Raw genomic sequence first — 23387 nt, forward strand, 5'->3', positions numbered from 1 at the left:
CAGGCAGGGACAGGCCATGGGCACTGCTGGGACACAGCTGGGCTCCAGCACAGCAGCTCCACCAGCAAAGGGCATCTCCTGAGGGCAGGGCAGGAAGGCTTTGCTCCCCTCCAGAGTCACTCTCAGGACTCTCAAGAGGCTCCTTGTGTTCCTTGTTCTCCCAGGGCTCAGTGGGATGAGATCAGGGTCTCACTGGGGCCTTCAGGGGACTCAGGTCTGGGTCAGGTTTGCTTGTTGATGGCCAGTGCCCATCAGATGCTGAATGGTCTGTGCTGAACCTTCCTGGGGCCCTGCAGCTTGTGCCAGGGCTGATGGCAGGGCAAGGTTTGTCTGGAGGGCCTTGGGAGCTGCCAGGAGAACACAGGGGACCTGCAGGGACAGTGTGTGCCAGGGACCAGCAGGGAGTGGAGCTCACTGGGCACAGGCCTGGCCAGGCTGGGCTCACCCCGAGATCAAGGACTGAATGTCTGCTGTGAGCCAGGAGAGCTCTGCAGCCCAGGGACACAGCAGACCCAGGGAAAGGAGTCTGGGCACTGCCTGCTCTGACCCTCAGGGAACTCCCCCAGGAGGATCCAGGGCAGCCCCAAGCCCCTCTGGCAGTCCCGGCACAAGGCAGGCACCTCTGAGCCCCCTCCATGCCCCGCAGAGCCTGTGTGGGAGGGGGTGAGTGCAGGGAGCACCATCAGCTGCCTCTGTGTGCCAGGCTGAGCAGCAGAGCCCAGCAGAGGCAGCCCAGGGCCCCGGGCAGCACAGCCCCCATGCTCTGCAGAGCAGCAGCCCCAGCTCGGGGCTCTGGGCAGCAGGGCAGGGGCTGCAGCAATGGCTGCTGGGGCCAGCACAGACGTGTTCCCCTGGGACAGGCTCTGGGGGCAGCTGGCATGGGCCAGGAGCAGAGCAGGAGCCCGTGGGTGTGCAGAGGAGCCCTGGCAAGAGGCTGGCCTGTCCCTGGGCCAGCAGGAGCTGCCTGAGGAGCCCCGGGGCCAACTCTGCTGCTGGGCTGGGCAGCGGGGCTGGCCCTGGGGCTGCAGGAGCTGCCCGAGCTGAGCATCTGCTGAGCATTCCAGACCCAGAGTGGCTGTCCCTGACCTCCAGTGCCTGCAGTTCCTGCTGCAGGGCCAGACAGGGCTAGGCTGGGGAAGGGAGAGGAAAACAGTGGGCCCTGCAGTGTCAGAATGATCTCCATGGTTCCATGAGGCCCAAAGTGTCACTCTGCTCCCCTTGGTCACAGGAGGCCTGCAGTGTCACAAGGCACCTTTGGTTCTGTGGGCCTGCAGTGTCTGTTTTGCTGGTGGGCAGGGTCAGAACCAAAGACACAGACACCAAGTTGAGGAATTGTGTGATTTATTGTAATGCAAACTGCAAAGAATCACAAAAGGAGCAGCTCAGCAATGCACCCAATCATCAGCACCAAAGATTGCCTGCAGTGATTAAGAAAGATCCAGCACCAGTTCCCCTCACGCTTCACCATCCCCCAGATCCACACAGCAGCTGGGGGAAGCTGTCCCAGCCAAGGGCTGCAGAGCCACTCCTGGACACTGGGAATTCCTGCAGGTGCCTCCAGCCACAGGTGAGGCTCCAACCTCGCTGGGAGAGGGCCCAGCTCTGACAGTGCTGAATGAACAAACTGACAGCACTTCTAGTGCAGGAACATCTGGTTTCATCCTCCTCTTGGGTCCCTCCCAAAGTTTGGCCAGGGCTCAAGGAGGAACCAAGGGAGGTGACTTTGATCCTTCAGCCCCAAACAAGGCCAGATGTCAGATTTCATGGCCCTGTCTGGCTTCTAAATACAGAAAGGTCAATACATGTTTCACTAATGAGTGGCTACATCTATCACAGTGCTAATGACCATGCATATTTTATTGATGAGCAAATACAAAGATAACCTTTGGTTGGAAGGTTCATCCAGAGGCCACCTTTGGCTCAGGGCCTGCTGTTCAGGCCTCACTCAGGGCTGTTGTCCAGGCCTTGGCACTTCAGGGACGTGGTTTAGTGCTGGGCTTGGCACTGCTGTGTGACCAGCTCGACTGGGTGAGCTCAGAGGTCTTTACCAACAGAAAGGATGCTGTGATTCCATTATTATATCCACTGCATTCAGCTAGGTCTATTTGAGCAGCATTACTTTGCTCCAAAAGTTCCCTCTTGCTCAACTCCTATGGCCTATGGCTGCACCTCCTTCAGCTCCTGGTGCTAAGCTGCTCATGCTGAACGAGGCGACTCAGAGAGATGAATACAGTCCATGCAATTCCTTCTGGGACAGAGAGAGGAGAGGGTGTGGAAACAGGAGCATTGTTGGCTGTGGCCTCCTCTTTGCCCTTCATGCCTTTCAGTGCTTTGAACCAGCCAGGAGCTTTCTCCAAGAGTGCAATGGAGCAGCTGTTCCTGCTCTCATGTCTTGACTCACTCCAGTCTCTGACCTTGCCTGGTTTTGTCCCTCTTGCTGTGCCCTCTGCTCCCCCAGGGCTCAGTGGCTGCTGCCCAGGACTGTGGGACTGGCTCAGATCCAGTGGTCGAGACCCTCCTTGCTGTGGCCTTGGAGCTGCCTGGGCACAGCAGCCTTTTCCATCTGGAAGCTCCCCATGGACAGGGAGTCCCCAGCTCTGTTCCTTGCACAATCTCCAGGAGCCAAGGGCTACCATCTCAAGTCCCTGCTGGCACTGGGGGCTCCCAGGTGCCTCAGGCTGCTGTGACACCGCTGCACACGGGAGGGAAGAGTGGCAGGGGCTGTGCTGAAAGTCAGCTCCATGTGCTGCTGCTGCTGCTGCTGCTGCTGCTGTGGGGTCATTTGTCCAGCCCTGGCCCAGAGTCAGGGATCAGATCCAGGCCCCGCTGCTGCTCCCTCGGGATCAGCCCCAGTTTGGGTGTTGCTGTCAGGGCCAGCAGGAGTGGTGGCTGGAGCAGCAGGTGCTGACAGTGCCCCAAGCCCCGAGGCTGGAGGGGTCCCTGGGCTGGGGCTGGGAGGGAGCTGCCCCTTGTTCTCCCTCTGCCCCAAGCAAAGCTGGGCTGGGCACAAGTGGGGCAGCACAGCCAACAGGGAGCCTGCGAGTCTCTGCCAGCCCTGGCTGCTCAGAGTTTGGGCCTTGGAGCCTCAGGTGGCCAAAGGCAGCTGCTCCTGGTCCCTCTGTGTGCCCGTGTTCAGCAGTGCTGCTCCATCAGTCTGTGCCCAGCAATGGGGAAAAGCCTCAGCCCTGCAGGGCCAGGAGCTGCTGGGCTCTGCCTGAGCAGCTCAGCCAGCAGGAAGGGAGCTGCTCCACATGGGAACCAGGAGCAAAGGGCTGCAGCACCTCGTGCTGGGGCAGAGCCTGAATTCTGAGAGGGAATAACAGAGTTATTCATGTGCATTGGTGCATCAGCACTGCAGGTGCTGTGCCTACAAACACAGAGTTCAAAATGTGCAAAAGAATTCTGCAGCTCTTGACTGGATCAGGATGTCAGCAGTGCTGAACTCCAGCACAGTCCAAATGAAACACTTCACACCTCTGCTCATATCTGCTAGATTTTTTTCTTCAGGGTATCCAGAGAAAAGTAAACAGAGGAGGAGCCTACATTTTCATTGTTTATCAGAAATGTTACTCTTTTTGCTGTACATTCCTTTTTAGGATGATTTTTCTGTTAAAAAAAAGGAAAAAAGAAAAAAATATGAAATATAAAAACAAAAAACAAACGTGTAGTGAAAATCTTCTCTAACTTTGGATTAAGAGGTAACTGGTATTTTTAAAAAGAGAACTCAGTTACTTTGGCATGGATCTATCTTACTGACATCAACATCACTTTTTTAAAAGATTCTGGGTTTTGTTTGCAATATTAAGTTATTTTAAATTGTGGTTAAATCAATAAGAAATTGAAAGATGGATTGTGTATGACTGTGTCTTGAGTGTAAAAATATTGCAGTTTGGAATTTGGATTTAAAGTGTTGGAAATGAAAGTTATAAATCCCAATGGATTGTGTGACAGCAGCTTTTCCTAGAGGATGTGCAGCACTCCAAGGACTTCATCAGTGGGGTTGGGGGTACTTGGAACTTTGTCCTGTGCCACTCTGAGATGTCATGAAATGGAACTTCACCTGCCACCAGCCCAGGTCACCCTCTGCCACCAAAGCTCCTTGGACCTTGTGCCCCCAGGCAGGCACAAAGTGTTTCTGCTGCTCCCCCTTTTGCACAAACCCACAGAGAGCTGGGATTTTTCCAAGTCTCATGTCTGCAATGGGCCATATTCCTAGAGAAGCAGCAGCCCATCCCAATGAATATGGTGAGTTATATGGATGGTTGTGAGCTCCACTTCCTACCTAGAAATCCTGAAACTGCTTCTGAATGCTGCTCCTTCAGGTTTTGGACACCTTCTCACACAGAGCTGGGAAAAAAATCTCCTGGCCACCAGTTAAATGGCGAGTAATGCCAAAGTTAGAGCTCTGTGGGAAATCTCTATCCATCCCTATCCTATTAATATACCAATATGTGGGGGTGTGCATGGATTTGTCTTGTGTACAAAGGAAGGAGTGTGCAAGCAACGTGACTGACACTTTCACTGTCCGTGTTCATCCCATACCCATGGGTACAGAGACGTTATGGAAACCCTGGCACAAACAGAGTCTTCTGTCCCTGGATACAGAGACATCCAAGAGCCCCTGGCACATACAGACCCTTCTGCCCATGGATACAGAGACATCCAAGAGCCCCTGGCACACACAGACCCTTCTGCCCATGGATACAGAGACATCCAAGAGCCCCCGGCACACACACAGACCCTTCTGTCCCTGGATACAGAGACATCCAAGAGCCCCTGGCACACACAGACCTTTCTCTCCATGGATACAGAGACATCCAAGAGCCCCTGGCACACACAGACCCTTCTGTCTCTGGAGGACGGAGCGTGGTGGGTGGGGGTGGTTGGTGGGCAGTGAGTCCCGGACAGCAGGCCAGACCCGGCTCCAGCCCTGCCAGGCCCTGCCAAGGCTCAGTGCAGGATCCTCTGGAATGGGAAAGCCATTCAGCCTTCTCCCTGCCCAGAGGGGCAGTGCTGGCCTGGCAGCACAGGTTGTTTTCCCCTCAGGCTGCAGGAGATGAGAACACACCACTTGCCAGCACTGAGTGCGAGGCACAGCTCCGGGTGCTCCCCATGAACCTCAGCTCTGGGAGCACTGTCTGCCCCAAGCTCCAGGGGCTGCAGTGGGAGCCCGGCTGGGCTCTGCCCTGGGGCCATCCTGCAGGGACAGCTGGAAACAGGGAGCATTCAGCTGCCACAAACAGCCAAGCCAGGGCTGCAGGGCAGCTGCTCCAGCCCGGACTGCACTGCTGTGTGCTGTGCTCTGGGGCTGGGGCTCCCCACACAGGGGACTGGACTGGAGTGCCAGAGGACACAGAGAAGCTTCAGCTTCAGCCTCACTGAGGTGGGTGCATTGGCTGGGAAGAGTGGGGAGGCTCAAGGGGATTCACAGAGCTCATCCTGCTGCAAGGATGAAGGGAGTGGGAACTCAGCAGTGAGGAGAGCTGAGGGCTGGAGAGTGGCTCTGAATGACACTAAAATCCCACTGGACCTCTGAGACATTGCTGCTCCTCAGCCAGTGACAGCATGAGTCCCTAAACCTGGGGCTCGGCCTTCCTTGTGGTCAGAGGCATCAAGATAGGCAACAGAGTGATGGAGACAGCAATGGGCTGGGAATTCACTGGGGGGAAAAAAAGGGAGCAGTTGAGAAGTAAAAGGCAGGTGGGGGAGAGAACTGTTCAGAGAAGGGCTGAGCTACAGCTTGAGCAAGCTGAAAAATGTCATTTGGAGTCATCCCAGATTGATTTGATTTCAGAAGGTATTGAACAAGTTTAATTTTTGGGAGGTGTCATGTTTTCCCTTGGAGGTGTACACTCTGCAAACTTGAGCTGCGTTGTCAAAATGCTCAAGCAAGTCTGTGCTGCAGGTGACACCATTTCTTCTTTGGCTGATTCCGGCCCGGTGCTGAGCTCCAGCAGAGCCCTGGCAGAGCCCAGAGCAGCCTCAGCATCCACAGAGCCCGGCTGCAAGGAGAGAAAGCAGAAACCGCCCATCAGCTGAGGGCTCCTGTCCCCTTGTCCCAGCTGCCCGTGGTGCCCAGGCTGTGCTGGCTGTGCCCAGAGCAGTGCCCAGAGCTGCCCATCAGTGCTGCCTTTGGGAGCAGGGCAGGAGGGCAGGACATGTGCCCAGCCTGCAGCCAGCCTTGGCACATCCACCTGCTCAGCAGCTGCCCAGAGCAGGATGCTCCTGTGCTCACTGCCACCTCCCAAAAGCTCTGATCCCACCCTGCCAAGCAGACGGGGACCCACCTCATGCCATCCATGGCTGGAATAAAAGCTGGTCCAAAACGATGTCCTCAGCCTGCTCCAAGGGCACAGGCCATCCACGCCGCAGCTGCTCCCAAGAACTTCCCGATCCAGACTGGACCAACCAGAATGCTTCCTCTAGAAAAACAAACAACAAATTGTTGAAAATAGATTACAGACAAAAAGGGAAAAAAAGAACAAAGGGAAAAATGATATCCCTGTGAGGGGATTGAGGAAGGCCCAAGCCCTGCATGCCAGGGAAAAACCCAGCCATGTGTGAGCAAAGCCCAGGTTTTCTCCCTTCCCCCTGCACTGTCCCCCACAATAACCATGATCCCAAAGCAAACAAGGGCAGTGGAGCTGCCCAAGCCCTTCCTTGCCTGCACAGCAAAGCACCTATGCACAGATTTGGGAGTCCCACCTCTGCTCCCACCATGGGGGTTTGTTTGTGTTGGTCTGGCTGCCCCAGCCCCAGCCCCAGCCTGGAGCACGGTGGGTGCTGGGGGCTGTTGGCAGGACCAGGAGCCCACTCCCATTTCGTACCCACCCCAGCCCATGCCCCCAGCCCTGCCAAAAGCAGCTGGGCAGCCGACTGAAGGATCAGCTGCATCTGCCTCAGCAAAAGGGGAACCTTTGCTTCCCAGCCAGGCTCGCAATACCCAAATCTGGGAGCATTTCCCCAGGTGTGGACTCATCTGCAAATTCCCTGTGGAGTTTGGCTTTGAAGAAGGTGCCACAATCAAAGTGCATCACCTTCAACTGCTGGTGGCCAGGTTGAGGAAGAGGTTGTCATCCTTCATGTCATCCTTGATGTCATCCTCGCTGTCTCCTGCAGCAGCAGCCCCACCCGGTACAGCTTCTCTGGGGGCTCCTTCTCCTTCCCTGGGGTGAGACCAGGCTGTCAGGGCTCTGCCCAGGGCCCCAGCTGTCAGGGAACCAGGACAAGCAAAATCTGCTTGGATGGCAGCCACCAGGGCTGGGCAGAGCAGCTCAGCTCCAGCACAAGGGCTGCATGTTCCCATCCCATGACCCTGGTGCAGTGACACGGGCTGGCTTTCTTTGCTTCTCATTGCCAAGGCATGTGTGCAGCTGTAACTTAGCAGGGCCCTGCAGCACAGTGTGCCTGTGGCTCTCTCCCTTCTTCTAGGGCAGATGAACATCCTGCATCCAAGGATGACAGAACAGCTCTTCTAATGAGGGTCTGGCCAAGGGGTGCATGGATAAACACCACCCAATCAGATTTTGGCACTCTGGGGAGAGAAACCAGAAACTGCCCGTCAGCTGGAGAAGGCTCCTGTCTGCTTTGCTTCACTATTCCCATGCCCAGGCCATGCTGGATGCGCTCAGAGCTGGGCCTGAACTTTCCCATCAATTCTTGGTTTTGGGGGAGAGCAGGACATGTGCCACCTCCTCAGCAGCTGCCAGAGCGGGATGCTCCCGAGCCCGCTGCTGTCTCCCAGCACTGGTATTCCCCCTGTGCCCAGAGAAGAGGATTCACCTGGAGAGAGCCGTTGTGGCAGTGAGAGCTGGCCCCAGCTGAAGTTCCAGCCCCTCCTGAAAGGCATCTTCCCACAGACCATCTCGTGCAGCAGGATGCCCAGGGACCAGATGGTAGCTGGCTCGCCATGGTACCAGCCAAAGCGGGTCCATTCCGGGGGGCTGTATGATGGTGTTCCTGTGGAATACAGATGGAGTTCATCAGGGGGATGCTGCTGCTCCCAGAGCCTGGCCCCAGCATCCCTGGGCGGGCAGGGGCTGCATCAGTGGCACACAGGGCACACTGTCCTCTCACCAGCATCTGGGACTGGTGTACAAACTTGGGATTGCAAAAGAAGCCACTGGTGTGGGAAGGGGACAGTGGAAGCCCTGGCTAGGCCTGACCATGACATGCAAAGGAAATACCCACTGCGTGCTGGGGAAAAACCATGCCCTCATTCTCCCTGCCTGCACTGCCCCAAACATATTATAAAGGCAAGACAAACAGGGCAAGTGGAGCAGTCCAAGCCCTTCCTCTTGCCTGCACACAAACCGGCTGGGACACAGGTTGCAACCTCCCTCTCTGCTACCCCCACCCACGGCTGTTTTTGTCAGGCTGGCTGCCCCAGCCCAGCCCCAGTCCTGGGCACAGTGGTGGGCAAAGGCTGCCAGCAGGGCTGGAAGATGGCTCCCCACCCAGCCCTGCTCTAAAGCAACTCAGCTGCAGATTCAGTCCCCTGAGTGGCAGCAAAAGGGAGAATCCCTGCTGCCACACCCAGCTTGGGCTGTGAGGTCTTGGGCCATGAGATGCCAGGAGCGGGAGCACAGCCCTGTGTAGGCTCACCTGCAAAGTGAGTGTAGGCTGTCTCTTGCAGGTAGGTGCCACAGCCAAAGTCAATCAATTTGGCCTGCCCGGTGGCCAGGTCAACCAGGATGTTCTCTGGTTTGATATCGCGGTGCAGGACCCCGCAGCTGGTGCAGTGCCGCACGGCCTCCAGCACCTGGCGGAACAGCTGCCGCGCCACCCCCTCGGACAGGAAGCCCCGTGCCCGAATGAAATGGTGCAGGTCCTGACAGTGCTCCGGCCGCTCCAGCACCATGAAGATGTCGTTGGGGAGCTCAACCCACTCCAGCAGCTGGACCACACCGGAGAAGCCACTGGACACCTTGTCCAGCAGGACAATCTCCAGGGGAGCGCTGGTGCCGTCGGGCTGCGGGAGGAGCACGATGCTGTCAGTGGGCCTGATGCCATGTCGGGGGTCAGGAAGCCCTCAGCCAGCCCGGGATGATCTGCACCCTGCTCTGGCCCCATGCCCGCTCTCCCTCGAGGCGTCCTGGCGGCTTCCACCCTGCCGGGCCTCGGCTCATCCCTGCCCAGCACAGCACCTCGCTCACTCACCAGCTCACCCCAGTGATGGACGCGGTTCCGTGGCACCCTTTTGATGGCTACCTGCAAGCCAAGTGCAGAACAGGGCTCAGCTCGCTGTCCACCCTGCCCAGTGCCATCCTCCTCCCGCCTCCTCCCCCCTGCTCCTCCTCCTGCGCCCCCTCCTCCTGCGCCCGCCGCCGGCCCCGCCGCTCACCGGGGCGCCGTCCGAGAGCCGCGTTGCTGGGAAGACGCTGCCGAATCCGCCGCACCCCAGCAGCGAGCCCAGCCGGTACCGCTCCTGCAGGGACTCCTGCGCCTTCCCTGCGGGCGGGACGCGGCTGTCAGCGCTCGGCCCGGGGCCAGCAACGGCCCCCGAGCGCCCCTCACCCGCCCCGGCCCGGCCATCCCCCGGCGTTCGCTCCCTGCAACGGGACAGCGGCGGCTCGGGGCCGGGGGCCGCGCTGCCGAGCGGCGGAGCAGGGGCCGGGCAAGCCGCAGCGGAGGCGGCGGGAGCGGCCGCGCCGCGTGTGTCCTCCGCGGGCCCCGGGAGGAGCCGGGGCCGGGGTCGGGGTCGGGGCCGGGGCCGGGGTCGGGGTCGGGGCCGGGGCCGGGGCCGGGGCCGGGGCCGGGGCCGGGCCAGGCGGAGCCAAAAGCCGGCAATACCACCCCAGCCCCAGGCACTGATCCCCGCCCAGCAGCGCCACCGCCAGCACGGCCAGAGCCGGGCTGAGGCCAGGCGGCGGCGGGACGGCCGGGGGCGGGCACGGGGCAGCCCCGCCCGGGGCCGGGGGCGGGCCGGGGGCATGGCCCGGCCGGGCACGGGGAGAGGGAGGCGGGGAGAGGAGGGGAGACCGGGAAAGGGAGAGCGGGAGAGGTACGGGACAGCGGGAGAGGGAGAGGAGAAGGGAATCTGAATTTTCTTCTCTCGCTGTCGCTGGTGCCGCCACTGCTGCAACTGAAGCTCCGGGGCCGTTTGTCCCCGTGTCCGTTTGTCTGTTGCCCACTCGCCCCCGCCCCGAGCCCCACGTTCCCCGAGGGCAGCCCCTGAGCCTGTCCAAACACGGGAACTTTGCCAAGTTCAGCCGAGAGCCAGAGTCTGGATTCCTGCACAGTGGCTCAGGAATCCCCTCAGTCCCTGCTGTGCATTGTCCCTGCTGAGGGTCAAACACTCTGAGTGCGTGTTCCCTGAATGCAGAATTTGTACCTGACACAAACACTGCACTTACCTCTCCAACATTGCTTTCCAAGAAAAACGGGAAGGCAAATTGTGTGTAGGTCATGGTATCTTAAAATGTCTAAAACGTGCCAACTCATGGATCTTAGAGGTGAGATCTGGTTGGAATTAATGGGATGGACAACTAGTGCAAGATGGAAAAGGGGAGCATAAAAATAAATAGAGAAAAATGTCTTGAATTGTTTCAATTTTCAGTTAATTTCTTAAAAGCTCTTTCAGTTTTTCCAGAAACTTCTCCTCAGTCCTGTATGCTTTTTCCAAGAACCTTTCCTGAAGAATGAGGTGCAGCTTCTGTCACAAGGTGTGCCACCAACTGCAGCTTCTCTTGGCTTTCCACACTGTGTGTGCAGCACACTTGCAGCAAAGCAGGACAAATATTTGAAGAACTTGACAGCTTGTTCTTCTCTTTTCCTTGTGGGCTGGGCACTTGTGCCATTGGTAAGGTTTTCATTGTTACTGTTCTACCCTAAGAAAACATGACAGGCTACCAAGAACTCCTGGGGAATGCAAGCCTGACTGAATGCAAAGAAAGAATCTGCAGAGCCTGCAGCCAGAAGTGGAGAGCTGTGTGATCATCATTCCAACACCCCCAAGGACATCTTGAAATTGATCTAGAAGATGAAAATGGGCTGACAGAGGGAGTTTGTTTCTGTGCTCAGTTCAGATTCTTCTACATCTGAAATCAATTCTAAAATATCCATCTAAATGAAGAGTACAATCAATTCATGAAAAGCACCAGAAAAAACTGTACCTCTCAGGAGATGACTGAAAGAATCTGTAAAGGAAAAATGCAGGAGAAATGCATTTCTCAGCACTGCAGTATTTGCCTGCCTGAAACCCTCCTCCATTTCCTCCCCATGCCTAGGTCTTGCAGTGTCAGTTCTGTATTCGGTGGTGCCTCCAGCCCTGAATCCCCTCATCTACAGCCTGAGAAACCAAGAGCTCAAGGCTGCAGTGAGAAGACTGATCACTGCACATCTTAGGAAGTATTAAACTGATTGCCAATTTATGCAAATCACTTGTAATAAAAGTCATCACTTATAGCTCTTTTGGTTTGGTTCTTTGATTTCCTTGTAGTTTTCCTTTTTAAATATTCTTCCTAAAGCTAGACGATTGTTTCTGCCATTTCTGACTTTGTTTCTCTCCACCTTCCCTATGGCCACAGACTGTGACAATGAGGAGCTGTGCTCTCAGTGACTTTAAAAGAACTAAAGAATCTCCCAGCAGAGTTTTCTCCAGAGATGCCCTTTTGTTGCCTTCTCTGGAGCTGCAGCAGCAATGTCTGTGTGCAGAGCTGGGGCAGATCAGTGCTGGCCCAGCAGCTGTGCCCAGCAGCAGCAGCAGCACTTGGTGTTGGCAGTGCTGCTGCCGTGGCCCTGCCCCGCTGCCCTGGTGGCCCTGGTGTTGCTGCAGGGCCTGAGTGCTCTCGGGGCCGGGCACAGTCCTGGGGGTGGCAGTGCCGGGGCTGCAGCAGGGACAGGCCATGGGCACTGCTGGGGCAGCGCTGACGCCTCAGGCCAGGCCCTGGGGGCTCCAGGCTCCTTGCCCAGGCTCTCTCAAGAACACGGCCAGGCCAATGCTCAGCACAGAAAAGCCCCAGGCTGAGCAGCCCCAGGCTGGCCGTGGGCAGGCTGGGGGCAAACAGCATGGCTGGGGCTCTGCAAGGGCCCTGGGGGAGACGGGAAGGAGCAGCAGAGCAGGGGCTGATCCATCCCCAGTGCGCTGCACAGCCCAGGGCAGCGTCCCAGAGCGTCCTCATGGAGCTGCCAACAACATCCCCCCTCTGCAGCCCTGGCCTCTCCCCCAGCTCACACAGGTGCCGCATCCTTGCAGGCACAGCCACGGCAGCACTGGCTCAGGAGCCCCTGTTTGCATTGCACAGAGCAGGCAGGAGCACCCCCATGCTGCTGCTGTGGGGACATGAACCTGAGGGAGCACAAATGCCATCAGCCCCTGGGGCCAGCAAGGGCTGGGGGACACCAGGGAAACCACTCAGCTTTGTCCTGGCCTCTGCAGTCAACCAGAAAGTTTGTTTCCATCAGCTGGGAGTTTCCTGTGCCACTGCAGACACTGTTGCTCAGAGCCAGGGCTGCCTGCAGCCATCCCCAAACTGCCCTGGGCATTTCCTTGGCTTCACCTTTGCTTCCTTCACTTTTCCTTCTACAAATTTCTTCCTCTTGCCCAGCCCTGTTCCCTCCCCTGCAAACAGCCCATCCCTGTTTGCCCTTTCCTCTCTGGCCCCACTCCCCATTGCAGTTCCTGACCTGGCACCATGGGAACATCCCTTGGGCAGCAGGATCATCCTCCAAGTGCTGCAGGAATTGTCTGCAGGCTCCTGCAGTGCCTGGTGCTGCTCCCTTGCCAGAGGCACCCCAGGCCAGGGGGGCACATCTGGGCTGCTGTGTCTGCCTGTGGGGCTCCCTGTTCTGGGCAATGAGGAGGAGCTGCAGAGGCTCTGCAGGACTGACAGGATGGGCTTTGGGGCTGGCAGGAGAAGCTGAGGCACCTGGGCTGCTGCAGCTTCTGAAGAGGAGGCCCAGGGCTCAATCTGCAACTGCTCCAAAGGTGGTTTCAGAGAATCCCAGAATCAGCAAGGTTGGAAAAGACCTTGGAGATAATCAAGTCCAAACTGTGTCCTGACACTGACTTGACTTCCCTGAGCCTCCTCTTCTCCAGGATAAACAACCCCAGCTCCCTCAGCCGTTTGTAACAGCTCTTGTGCTTCAGACCCCTTACCAGCCTTGTTGCCCTTCTCTGGACATGCTCTAGCCCCTCCATGTTCTTCATAAATTGGGGGCCCAGAACTAGATATAACACTGGAGGTGCTGCCCAGCCTGTGCTGAGAACAGGATAATAATCACTGCCCTGCTCCGCTGGCCATACCATTCCTGATCCAGGCCAGGTGCCGTTGGCCTTCTTGGCCACCTGGGCACACTGCTGCCTCATGTCCAGTCTGCTGTCCATCAGTCCCTGCAGGTCCTTTTCTGCCTGGCTGCTGTCCAGCCACTCTGTCCCCAGCCTGTAGTGCTGCAGGGGTTGTTGTGGCCAAATATCAGGACCCGGCACTTGGACTTGTTCAACCTCACCTTGTTGGATTTGGGCCCTGGATCCAGCCTGCCCAGGGCCCTGTGCAGAGCCCTCTTACCCTCCAGCAGATCCACACTCACACCCAGGTTGGTGTCATCTGCAAATTTGCTGATGGTGCACTCAATCCCCTCACGCAGATCATCAGTGCAGATATTGAAATCCACGCTGGCTGGCTCTGATCCCTCGGCCATCCTGTGGGTGCCCTGTGATGGCACTCAAGGTGATCTGTTCCATAACCTTGCCAAGCAACCAGGTGAGGCTGACAGGCCTGGAGTTCCCCAGATCCTCCTTCCAGCCCTTCTTGGGGATGGGCTCACATTGGCACCTCCACTCCTCTGGGACCTCCCTGCTGAGCTAGGACTGATAGTAAATGATGGAGAGCAACTTGGGGAGATCATCCACCAGCTCCATCATCCCTCTAGGATGGATCCCCTCTGATTCCAGAGACACCTGTGAGCACCTGAGTGGCTCAGCAGGTCCCCAGCTGCTTCCTCCTGGATTCCAGGGGGCTGTTCTGCTCCCTGTGCCCATCTACCAGCTCAGGAGAACACTTGTCCTGAGGATGGCCTGTCTTATTGTTGAAAACTGAGGCAAAGAAGGGGTGAAGGACCTCAGCCCATTCTTCATCTTTGGTAATCATATCCCTCACAATAAGAAATGCAGGTTGTCCTTAGCCCTTCTTTTGACATTAATGTGCTTATAAAAACATAATAATTATCCTTCACAGAAGTATCCAAGTTAAGTCGTAACTGAGCTTTCACTTCTCTAATTTTCTTTCTGCAGAACCTAACAACAACCTTAAACATTTCTTGATTTACCTGCCCCTATGTCCGAAGATGCTGCACCCTCTTTTTAACCGCTAAATTCCTGCAAAAGCTCCATGCCCAGCCATGACAGTCATTTCCCCTCTGGGTCATCTTTCTGCACAAAGGGACAACCTACTCTTGCCCCTTCAAGATTTCTTTTTTGAAGTGTTTCCATCCTTCCTGGAACTTGTTGTTTTTAAGGGCTGTTTCTTTTAAAAGAATCAGTATCTCATTTGGTGCTCCCAAAATCTGCATCCTCAATAGGCCAAAGTCTGCCCTTAAAAGTCCAGTGCAGAAGATTTATTTATGCCCCTCCTTCTTTCATGTAATATTGAAGCAATTCATAATTTCATGGTCACTGTGCCCCAAACAGCCTCTGACCAGCACTTCTCCCACCAGCCCTTCTCTGTTTGTGACCAGCAGGAGACACAGCTTTCCTTGCGAGTGGGAATTGCAGGAAACCTCCCCAAAGTGCAGCTTGGAAGGTTCAGGCTGGAGCTGAGGAGAAAGCAAAGTCCCTGCCAGGGTGGAATTGTGGTGCTCGAGGTGTGGCAGCGTGAGGCTGGGCCATGGCCGGCTCTGTGTGCCAGGAGCCGGCAGCGCTGGGTGCAGGGAGCCCAGGGAGGGCACAGAAACGCTGGCTGAGAAATGCTGGGGCACAGCGAGAGGGGCGAGTGCAGCCAGCCAGGGCACAGGAGCAGCACGCACAGGGGGCACAGCCTGCAGGACAGATGGCCGAGGGCTGGGCAGGGCTGGCAGGGCCACAGGCACCCAGGCCTTTGTGCCCTGGGCTCGGGCAGTGCCTCTGGAGGCCCCACAGCAGGAACTTTCCTGGCAGGGGCTGCACTTTGGCTCTCCCTCGGCCTCCCTGGCCAGGCTGGCAGGGGCTGCAGGTTGATGGCATTTGTCCTTGCTGCCCCTCACATCCCCCTGCCCCACAGAGAGCCCCGAGCCACCCATGAGGGACAGGCCCTGCTGGCCCAGGCTGGGCTCAGGGCTTGGCCTTTCTGCTTCCCCCAGCCAGCCCAGGCCTTGCTCAGCATTGCAGTTCCCTGCCCAGAGCCTTGGGCTCCCTGCACTCTTGGCCTCAAGGATCTGCTCTCACCAGTCCCTGGGGAGCCTTTGGCACTCCCTGCCCTCACTGGGGCCCAGCCATGCTCCAAGGCACTTGGAGTTTTGCTGCTGACTCCTTGAGCAGCTTCTTCATCCTTCTCTCAGTGCCTGAGGCTCCTGGACCCAGCCCCAAATCCACCGTGGGGCTGATTAAAATACAGAAAGCCCTGGGGGGCTCTTTCTCTTCCTTCAATTTTCCTCCAAGTCTCCAGGGCTTGTGAAGCAGCTTGGAGTCAGTCTGGAGTTCTGTTAAGGAGGGAGATTTCAAAGTGCACTGATGGCATGATGGTTGGTTTTAATCACGTTTGTGGGTTTTTATTTTTCAGTTCAGAAAAGAGGTGAAAGAACGATTCCCCAGGTGATCTTGATGCTGAATGTCTCCCTAGAAGATCTGGGCATGGAGAGGAACAAGCCCCTTGCAGGCTGACCCATTTTGGACAACCTGCTCCTCACCCCAGCCTCACCATGTCTGACATGGCCCACCTGGGACTGACATCCCAAAACATAAAAAAGTATGCATTTTTAAAATAAATAAGATTGATTAATTTATAAAATTATAATTATGGTTTTAAAATTTATATTAGTATTACTGTATATTTCTATTACCTTTGATATTTATGTGAAAAATTGAATACATTTTTAGCAATCAAAAAATTATTTGCCATTGGTTTTAAATAAAACAATTCCTTTCATTAAATCATTGACCACTATTGGCCATTTATTTCTCCTTCTTAATGCTAATTAGTGCTATTTTTAGATCTTTTGACATATTTTTTTATTATTTTCACGGACAGGGTAAAAGGGGCCACTCTGGGGTCCCTGGAGACATTTCTGGGGCACATTTGGGGCTGTTTAGGGTCTGGGCAGTGTGATAAGTCCACTGAATTTAAGGATCAAATAATTATCTTTATTATTTTTGCAAGCAAGAATAAGCAAGGACAGCGCTGGGCGGCCCGGAGTCTCCGCTCCACTTTGGCTCACAAAATTCCTATCCCCTGAGTCCACCTTTTATTGTCTTCTTCGCCAGGTTTAGGGATGACGTGATCTGTCTTCTGCGCTTGCTCATTCAGTTGCTAGGGGGTCTTTTTCTGCCTTCTGGTGGTCGTGGGATGAAGGCTTAGTCCCCCTTAGTCTTCCTCTTTGTGAACGCTGAGTGAACTTAAGCCTTATAAGGCATATCTATACAGAACACTATACACTTTTCTGCAAGCTAAGCAATTCTTAGTAGTACTATACACTTTCTGCAAGCTAAGCAATTCTAGCGAGTTTAAGGATTGTTATTACAGCTGCTTCTCATTACTTTCCTTTCACAAGGCATAACTTTACAATGGAATTCCTAAAGCACTATAGTAAACCAGCAACCATATGTATCTGCACAAGAAGTTTTTTTGGCTATTTAACTATTGTTTTATAACATATAGTTATTTAGCTATTGATTTAATTAATGAACAAATGTATTACTACTTATTACAAATCCCCCATTTCTTTTTTTACCAGTTTTGTTCATTAAATCTTTCTAGTTCTTTCCTAGCAAGCATTAAATGAGCTGTCGCATCAGTTAAGCTATGTGCACTAATTATAGGTGCTAACTTCCTTAGTTTCGTCATCATATTCCAATTCATAATGAATAGAACTGCTGACAAAATAAAACCAAGCAGTCAATATCAACAGAACAAAAATGGGACGGCATACACTGTTTAGGACCCCTGTGGCATTAGGAGACAAACCGAAAAGGGTATCCCACTGAATGTCACTCTGCAAATGCCAGTGGCTCAGCTGAGAGCTCTGGGAGTGACTGACACTGCACTGAGAGGGGCCGCAGTCCTGCAAGGGTCTTTCATCAGGAGCAAACAGCAGCCTGGAGGGTGGGCAATGCTGGATCTGTACCACTGCGTGCTCATCCTTCACCTGAATGTGGAGCTGCCCCCAAAGCTGCCATGGATCACTTTTTCTTTTTTCTGCTGTTGGGTATATTTTGGAGCAGCTGTTCTATGTGGCTTTTGATGGTGATCCTGTGGCAAGCAGCCATTTGCCTGCTGTGCTATCCTCACAACTAATACTAACTCTTCATTTCCTTTGATTTTATTTGGCGTTTTTTATCTATTTGTTTGATTGGTTTGATGCATGGGTTTGTTTGTTTGTTTGTTTGTTTGTTTGGGTTTTTGTCTGATTTGGTTTGAGTTTTTTGTTTGCATTTCATAAATGACTGGTGAAGTTGGCAAAGCCAAACTCAAGATAATGTAAACCAGGATCAGCTTTCCAGAAATTGCTTTTGGCTCGGTTTATCTACATCCCCCAGGCTCAGGATCACTAGTATATTTTCTGGTTGTGCTCTGCATATCAGCCTGCCCAGACTCCGCTTGGTGTTTCACAAATGGAGAAGACAATGGACATTGTGCCAAGCTTCCTTTCAAACAGAAAAACCTGGGTCAGCATGACAGAAAAGAAGAAAAATAAATCACCAGTTAGAACAGAACCAGTGTCCCACCATCTTCCCCTCCAATGTTATTAATTTTGTACATATAGAGGCAAACCTGGGTCTAAAGCTTGCATCTCTCAGTTCCTGATGCTATTTGCTACCCTGCAGCCTTGACTGGCCCTGATGTGACAGACTGCTGGGCAAGTGGGGCTGGGGATGCTCAGCCTGGAGAGAGGAGACACTGGGAGGCCTCCCTGTGGCTCTGCAGGACTGGAAGGGTCCCGCAGGAAAGAAGGGGACAGAGTGTTCAGCAGGGCCTGTGCTGACAGGACAAGGGGGGATTGGCTTTCAACTGCAGGGGGTTGATTGAAGCTGCATCTAAGGAAGCTGCTCTTTTCCACTGGGGGTGGTGGGGCACTGGCCCAGACTGTGCACAGAGGCTGTGCATGCCCATCCTTGGCAACAGGGCCCTGAGCAGCACGCTCTGGGGGAAGACTGCTCAGCTGGGAACAAGATGTTCTTCAGGCTCCCTTGCAAGCCCAACCATTCAGGGACTCCATCATTCCATGGTCTCCAGTGTCCACTTCAGATGGAGCCTGGGAACTGTGATGTCACAGCCCACACTCCAGCTGGAACGTCCAGCGCCCAGCAATGGGCACAACACAACCCTTGGCCGCTGTGTTGACACGCTCTGCACCTTGCTCCTGCCCTCGCCTTTCACTCTTCTTATCCCCTCAATACCCCCATCATTCCTGACAGCTCCTGAGTGCCTGGATTTCATCATCCAGCCCTGCAGGATGCTCCCCTTTGTCCTGAGGAAGGTATGGTGCCATTCCATGGAGGTGGACACCCCCACCTGCCCAGGTGGGCTGGAGCTCTGTGGGCATGGAGTGGGACAGGGACCCCACTCTGAGGTTTTTCTACCGCTGCAGGCTGTCCCAGATGGAGAGGAGGAGATGGAGGTAGATACAAAGATTGATATGGAGGAGGAGATGGAAATAGACGGAGAAGACCCTGGAGAGGAAGAGATGGATGTGGATGTGGATGAGGAAGAAGAGATGGATGTGGATGTGGAAGAGTCCATTATGGACATGGATATTGATTAAAAAGGTGAGGAAGAGGCCATGATCTTGGCATGAAAAGCAATGCCAGCAGCAGGACAGGCAGAGTGGGTCTCCTGCTGCCAGGCTGGGGCTGGGCTGGGTGCTCCCTGCTCAGGGACATTGTACCCAGGGCACTGGATTCTGGTGGCCATCCACAGCCTGTCCTGTGCCTGGTTTGCTCCACACAAGCTCCATCCCAGACCAGCCATCCCAGCCAGGCTCAGTTCTGCTAGCAGAGTCCTGCTGCTGTGCCAGCTGTGCCAGCCTGGGGGCACATGCAAGAGCCCTCTGTGCCTGACTGGACTGACCGTGGCATTTGCTTTTCTTCCAGGTGTGATGGACATCATGGAGTGAGATGCCACCTTTTTGTACATACGTTTTACACTTTGATGTTGACTTTAGGATATAGGTTTTAGGGCTTTTTGTCTTCTGTAAATACGTTTCATATATTTTTTGTTAGATAGGTTTTTATGTATATATGTTCTATCGATTGTTGTTGTTACAAATATTCTTACAATGTAAATATGTTCTGTATTTTTGCAGCTGTTCTTTTGTAATAAACAAATATTATTTTTCACACCCCAGTTCTCCTTGTATTTGCTTCAGGCACAGGCAGCATATTGCCAAGTTGTAGTTTCCACTTGCTCCAGGTTCCCAGGGCTGGAGGTCAGAAGTAGATGAAGGGGAAAAAATCCACAATTAAGAGTGTCCATGACACCCAGAGCCAAAAGAAGCCCAGGGCATCAGGAAAGAGGGAAGCACGTGATCCAAACCAAAGCAGAAATGTAGTGAGAGCTCTGGAGGGAACAAAAGAAAGAGGAAGTCTGAAGAAATGAAAAAACGTCTCCCCACAAGGTGTTTTGCTTTTTTTAATTGAGAGTCTCTTCTACCATGTGGTGGAAACCCAGAAAAATAAAGGTCAGGAGAAGCATGGTTTATTGGGAACATACCTGCATAGTAGACAATCCTTGTGCAAATCATCCCATGCAGCACTCACATATTTAATTGCTTCTCTTCCTGGGGAAGCAGAGTTGCTTTATTTACTCCAAGCAAGATTTTCTCCCTCCTCCCTGGCAAAGAACAAGCTCCCATCCTGGCAAGCGCTCGCTGCATTCCTTAACACTCATCACACCCATGCTAAGGAGAGTGGAGCAGGTTAATTTATCACTTGTTGCAAGTTCTAAGTCCTTCTTAGATTAGGACCATGTTCAGCTGAGTGACAGTGAAGCAAAATGGCAAGCCAGGAATACATTGCCCTGCACACAACATCCTCCATTCCCATGGATGGTTTCTCACTGGCACACAGGAGGAAGGAAGGAACCCAAATGCATCATTGTACATCAAGTCATACATGTTGAGGGATGAACAGATCTCACAGGGATATGGAAACCCCCCCTGAAAAGCAGTTCAGAGAAAGCCTGAGCTGTTTTGTGGTCCTGGGCATGAAGATGCTCAGGATCTTCCACAGATGCTCAGCAGGCAGCAGGATTGCGGCTGGATGTCACTCTGCAAATGGCAGTGGCTCAGCTGAGAGCTCTGGGAGTGACTGACACCGCACTGAGAGGGGCCACAGTCCTGCAAGGGGCTTTCATCAGGAGCAAACAGCAGCCTGGAGGGTGGGCAATGCTGGATCTGTACCACTGCGTGCTCATCCTTCACCTGAATGTGGAGCTGCCCCCAAAGTTGCCATGGATCACTTTTTCTTTTTCTCCTGTTGGGTATATTTTGGAACAGCTGTTCTATGTGGCTTTTGATGGTGATCCTGTGGCAAGCGGCCATTTTCCTGCTGTGCTATCCTCACAACTAGTACTAACTCTTCATTTCCTTTGGTTTTATTTGGCGTTTTTTATCTATTTGTTTGATTGGTTTGCTGCTGGGTGTGTTTGTTTGTTTGTTTGTTTGGGTTTTTGTCTGATTTGGTTTGAGTTTTATGTTTGCTTTTTCATAAAAGACTGGTGAAGTTGCCAAAGCCAAACTCAAGATAATGTAAACCAGGATCAGCTTTCCAGAAATTCCTTTTGGTAGGGTTTATCTACATCCCCCAGGCTCAGGATCACTAGTGTATTTTCAGGTTTTGCTCTGCATATCAGCCTGCCCAGACTCCGCTTGGTCTTTCACAAATGGAGAAGACAATGGACATTGTGCCAAGCTTCCTTTCAAACAGAAAAACCTGGGTCAGCATGACAGAAAAGAAGAAAAATAAATCACCAGTTAGAACAGAACCAGTGTCCCACCATCTTCCTTTCCACTGTTATTAATTTTGTACATTTAGCGGCAAACCAGTGTCTAAAGCTTGCATCTCTCAGTTCCTGATGCTATTTGCTACCCTGCAGCCTTGACTCGCCCTGATGTGACTGACTACTGGGCAAGAGGGGCTGGGGATGCTCAGCCTGGAGAGAGGAGACACTGGGAGGCCTCCCTGTGGCTGTGCAGGACTGGAAGGGTCCCGCAGGAAAGAAGGGGACAGAGTGTTCAGCAGGGCCTGTGCTGACAGGACAAGGGGGAATTGGCTTTCAACTGCAGGGGGTTGATTGAAGCTGCATCTAAGGAAGCTGCTCTTTTCCACTGGGGGTGGTGGGGCACTGGCCCAGGCTGTGCACAGAGGCTGTGCATGCCCCATCCTTGGCAACAGGGCTCTGAGCAGCACGCTCTGGGGGAAGACTGCTCAGCTGGGAACAAGATGTTGTTCTTCAGGCTCCCTTGCAACCCAACCGTTCAGGGACTCCATCATTCCATGGTCTCCACTGTCCACTTCAGATGGAGCCTGGGAACTGTGATGTCACAGCCCACGCTCCAGCTGGAACGTCCAGCGCCCAGCAAAGGGCACAACACAACGCTTGGCTGCTGTGTTCGCACGCTCTGCACCTTGCTCCTGCCCACTCTGCTTGTCAGCTTTCCTCAGTCCTGAAAGGTCCTTAGTGCCTGGATTTCATCATCCAGCCCTGCAGGATGCTCCCCTTTGTTCTGGGGAAGGTCTGGTGCCATTCCATGGAGGTGGACACTCCCCACCTGACCGGGTGGGCTGGAGCTCTGTGGGCATGGAGTGGGACAGGGAGCCCACTCTGAGGTTTTGCTACCTCTGCAGGCTGTCCCAGATGGAGAAGAGGAGATGGAGGTGGATATAGAGATTGATAGAGAGGAGGACATGGAGACGGAGGGAGTAGATACTGGAGAGGAGGAGATGGAGGTGGAGGTGGTTGTGGAAGAGGAGATGGAATTGGATATGGAAGAGTCCATTGAGGACATGGACATTGATTAAAAAGGTGAGGAAGAGGCCATGATCTTGGCATGAAGAGCAATGCCAGCAGCAGGACAGGCAGAGTGGGTCTCCTGCTGCCAGGCTGGGGCTGGGCTGGGTGCTCCCTGCTCAGGGACATTGTACCCAGGGCATTGGATTCTGGTGGCCATCCACAGCCTTTCCTGTGCCTGGTTTGCTCCACACAAGCTCCATCCCAGACCCAGCCAGGCTCAGTTCTGCTAGCAGAGTCCTGCTGCTGTGCCAGCTGTGCCAGCCTGGGGGCACATGCAAGAGCCCTCTATGCCTGACTGGACTGACCGTGGCATTTGCTTTTCTTCCAGGTGCGATGGACATCATGGAGAGAGATGCCACCTTTTTGTACATACGTTTTACACTTTGATGTTGACTTTAGGATATAGGTTTTAGGGCTTTTTGTCTTCTGTAAATACATTTCATATATTTTTTGTTAGATAGGTTTTTATGTATATATGTTCTATCGATTGTTGTTGTTACAAATATTCTTGCAATGTAAATATCTTCTGTATTTTTTCTGCTGTTCTTCTGTAATAAACAAATATTATTTTTCACACCCCAGTTCTCCTTGCATTTGCTTCAGGCACCGGCAGCATTTTGCCAAGTTGTAGTTTCCACTTGCTCCAGGTTCCTAGGGCTGGAGGTCCCTGGCACAGCCACCCCAGGAGTGGGGGTCCCTGTGCACAGAGGGGTTCCCCTGACAGAGTTGAGCCTCTGCTTGCAGTTTCTCTGGACACACTTGGGAGCTCTAGGGGCGAAGCCCAGCGTGCCCTGGCCCATGGATCCCATGTTGGAGCAGGGCTGAGCCTGTGTGCTCCTGCAGAGCCTCAGCCATGGCTCTTCCCTGGGCAGCCCCAGGGCTAAGGAGGGAGCACTGGGCTGTGGGCAAGCCCTGCTCCTGGGCACCCTGAGGGGCTGGAGCCAGCCTGGAGGGAGCCTCAGCCCTACATGGACCAAGATTTCCTTTGGAAACCCCCTCTCTCCCCAGACTCTGCTGAGCACAACAAGAATTGATCCTCCTAGTTCAAGGTGTGAAGTTCATTGGCACAAATTTGTCCCTTGCACTTTCTAGCACAGCAAATGTCAGTGCTTGTAATCCCTGTTCTGCACACTCTGCTTAGGCAGCAAAACATCTGAACCTGAGGGAACATCTGGAATTAGTACCAACCTGCAGAGAGCTCCAGGGGGAGAACCTACCCCCAAGCACCCAGAGAAATACTTGACA

The 23387-nt window shown here is 54.0% G+C and overlaps 1 protein-coding gene and 1 long non-coding RNA gene across 2 annotated transcripts; one reads left to right on the top strand and one right to left on the bottom strand.

Annotated features, from left to right (window-relative positions):
• Nucleotides 1–7822: 7822 nt before the first annotated feature.
• LOC135306083 (serine/threonine-protein kinase pim-1-like) lies at nt 7823–13309 on the bottom strand (the record flags this gene model as incomplete). The annotated part of the gene is made up of 4 exons (XM_064429630.1): nt 13247–13309; nt 9160–9210; nt 8605–8902; nt 7823–7959 (listed from the first exon to the last, which is right to left on the bottom strand). Coding segments are annotated over exons 1-4 (549 nt in total), but the record flags the coding sequence as incomplete, so codon positions are not given.
• Nucleotides 13310–18465: 5156 nt separating this feature from the next.
• LOC135305769 (uncharacterized) lies at nt 18466–19308 on the top strand. Its single transcript, XR_010366754.1, has 3 exons — nt 18466–18609; nt 18721–18898; nt 19223–19308. It is a non-coding gene; the product is annotated as an uncharacterized LOC135305769 (long non-coding RNA).
• The last annotated feature ends 4079 nt before the right edge of the window (nt 19309–23387 follow it).

Source organism: Passer domesticus, chromosome 8 (genome assembly GCF_036417665.1).
Source record: "Passer domesticus isolate bPasDom1 chromosome 8, bPasDom1.hap1, whole genome shotgun sequence".
Lineage (NCBI taxonomy): Eukaryota > Metazoa > Chordata > Aves > Passeriformes > Passeridae > Passer > Passer domesticus.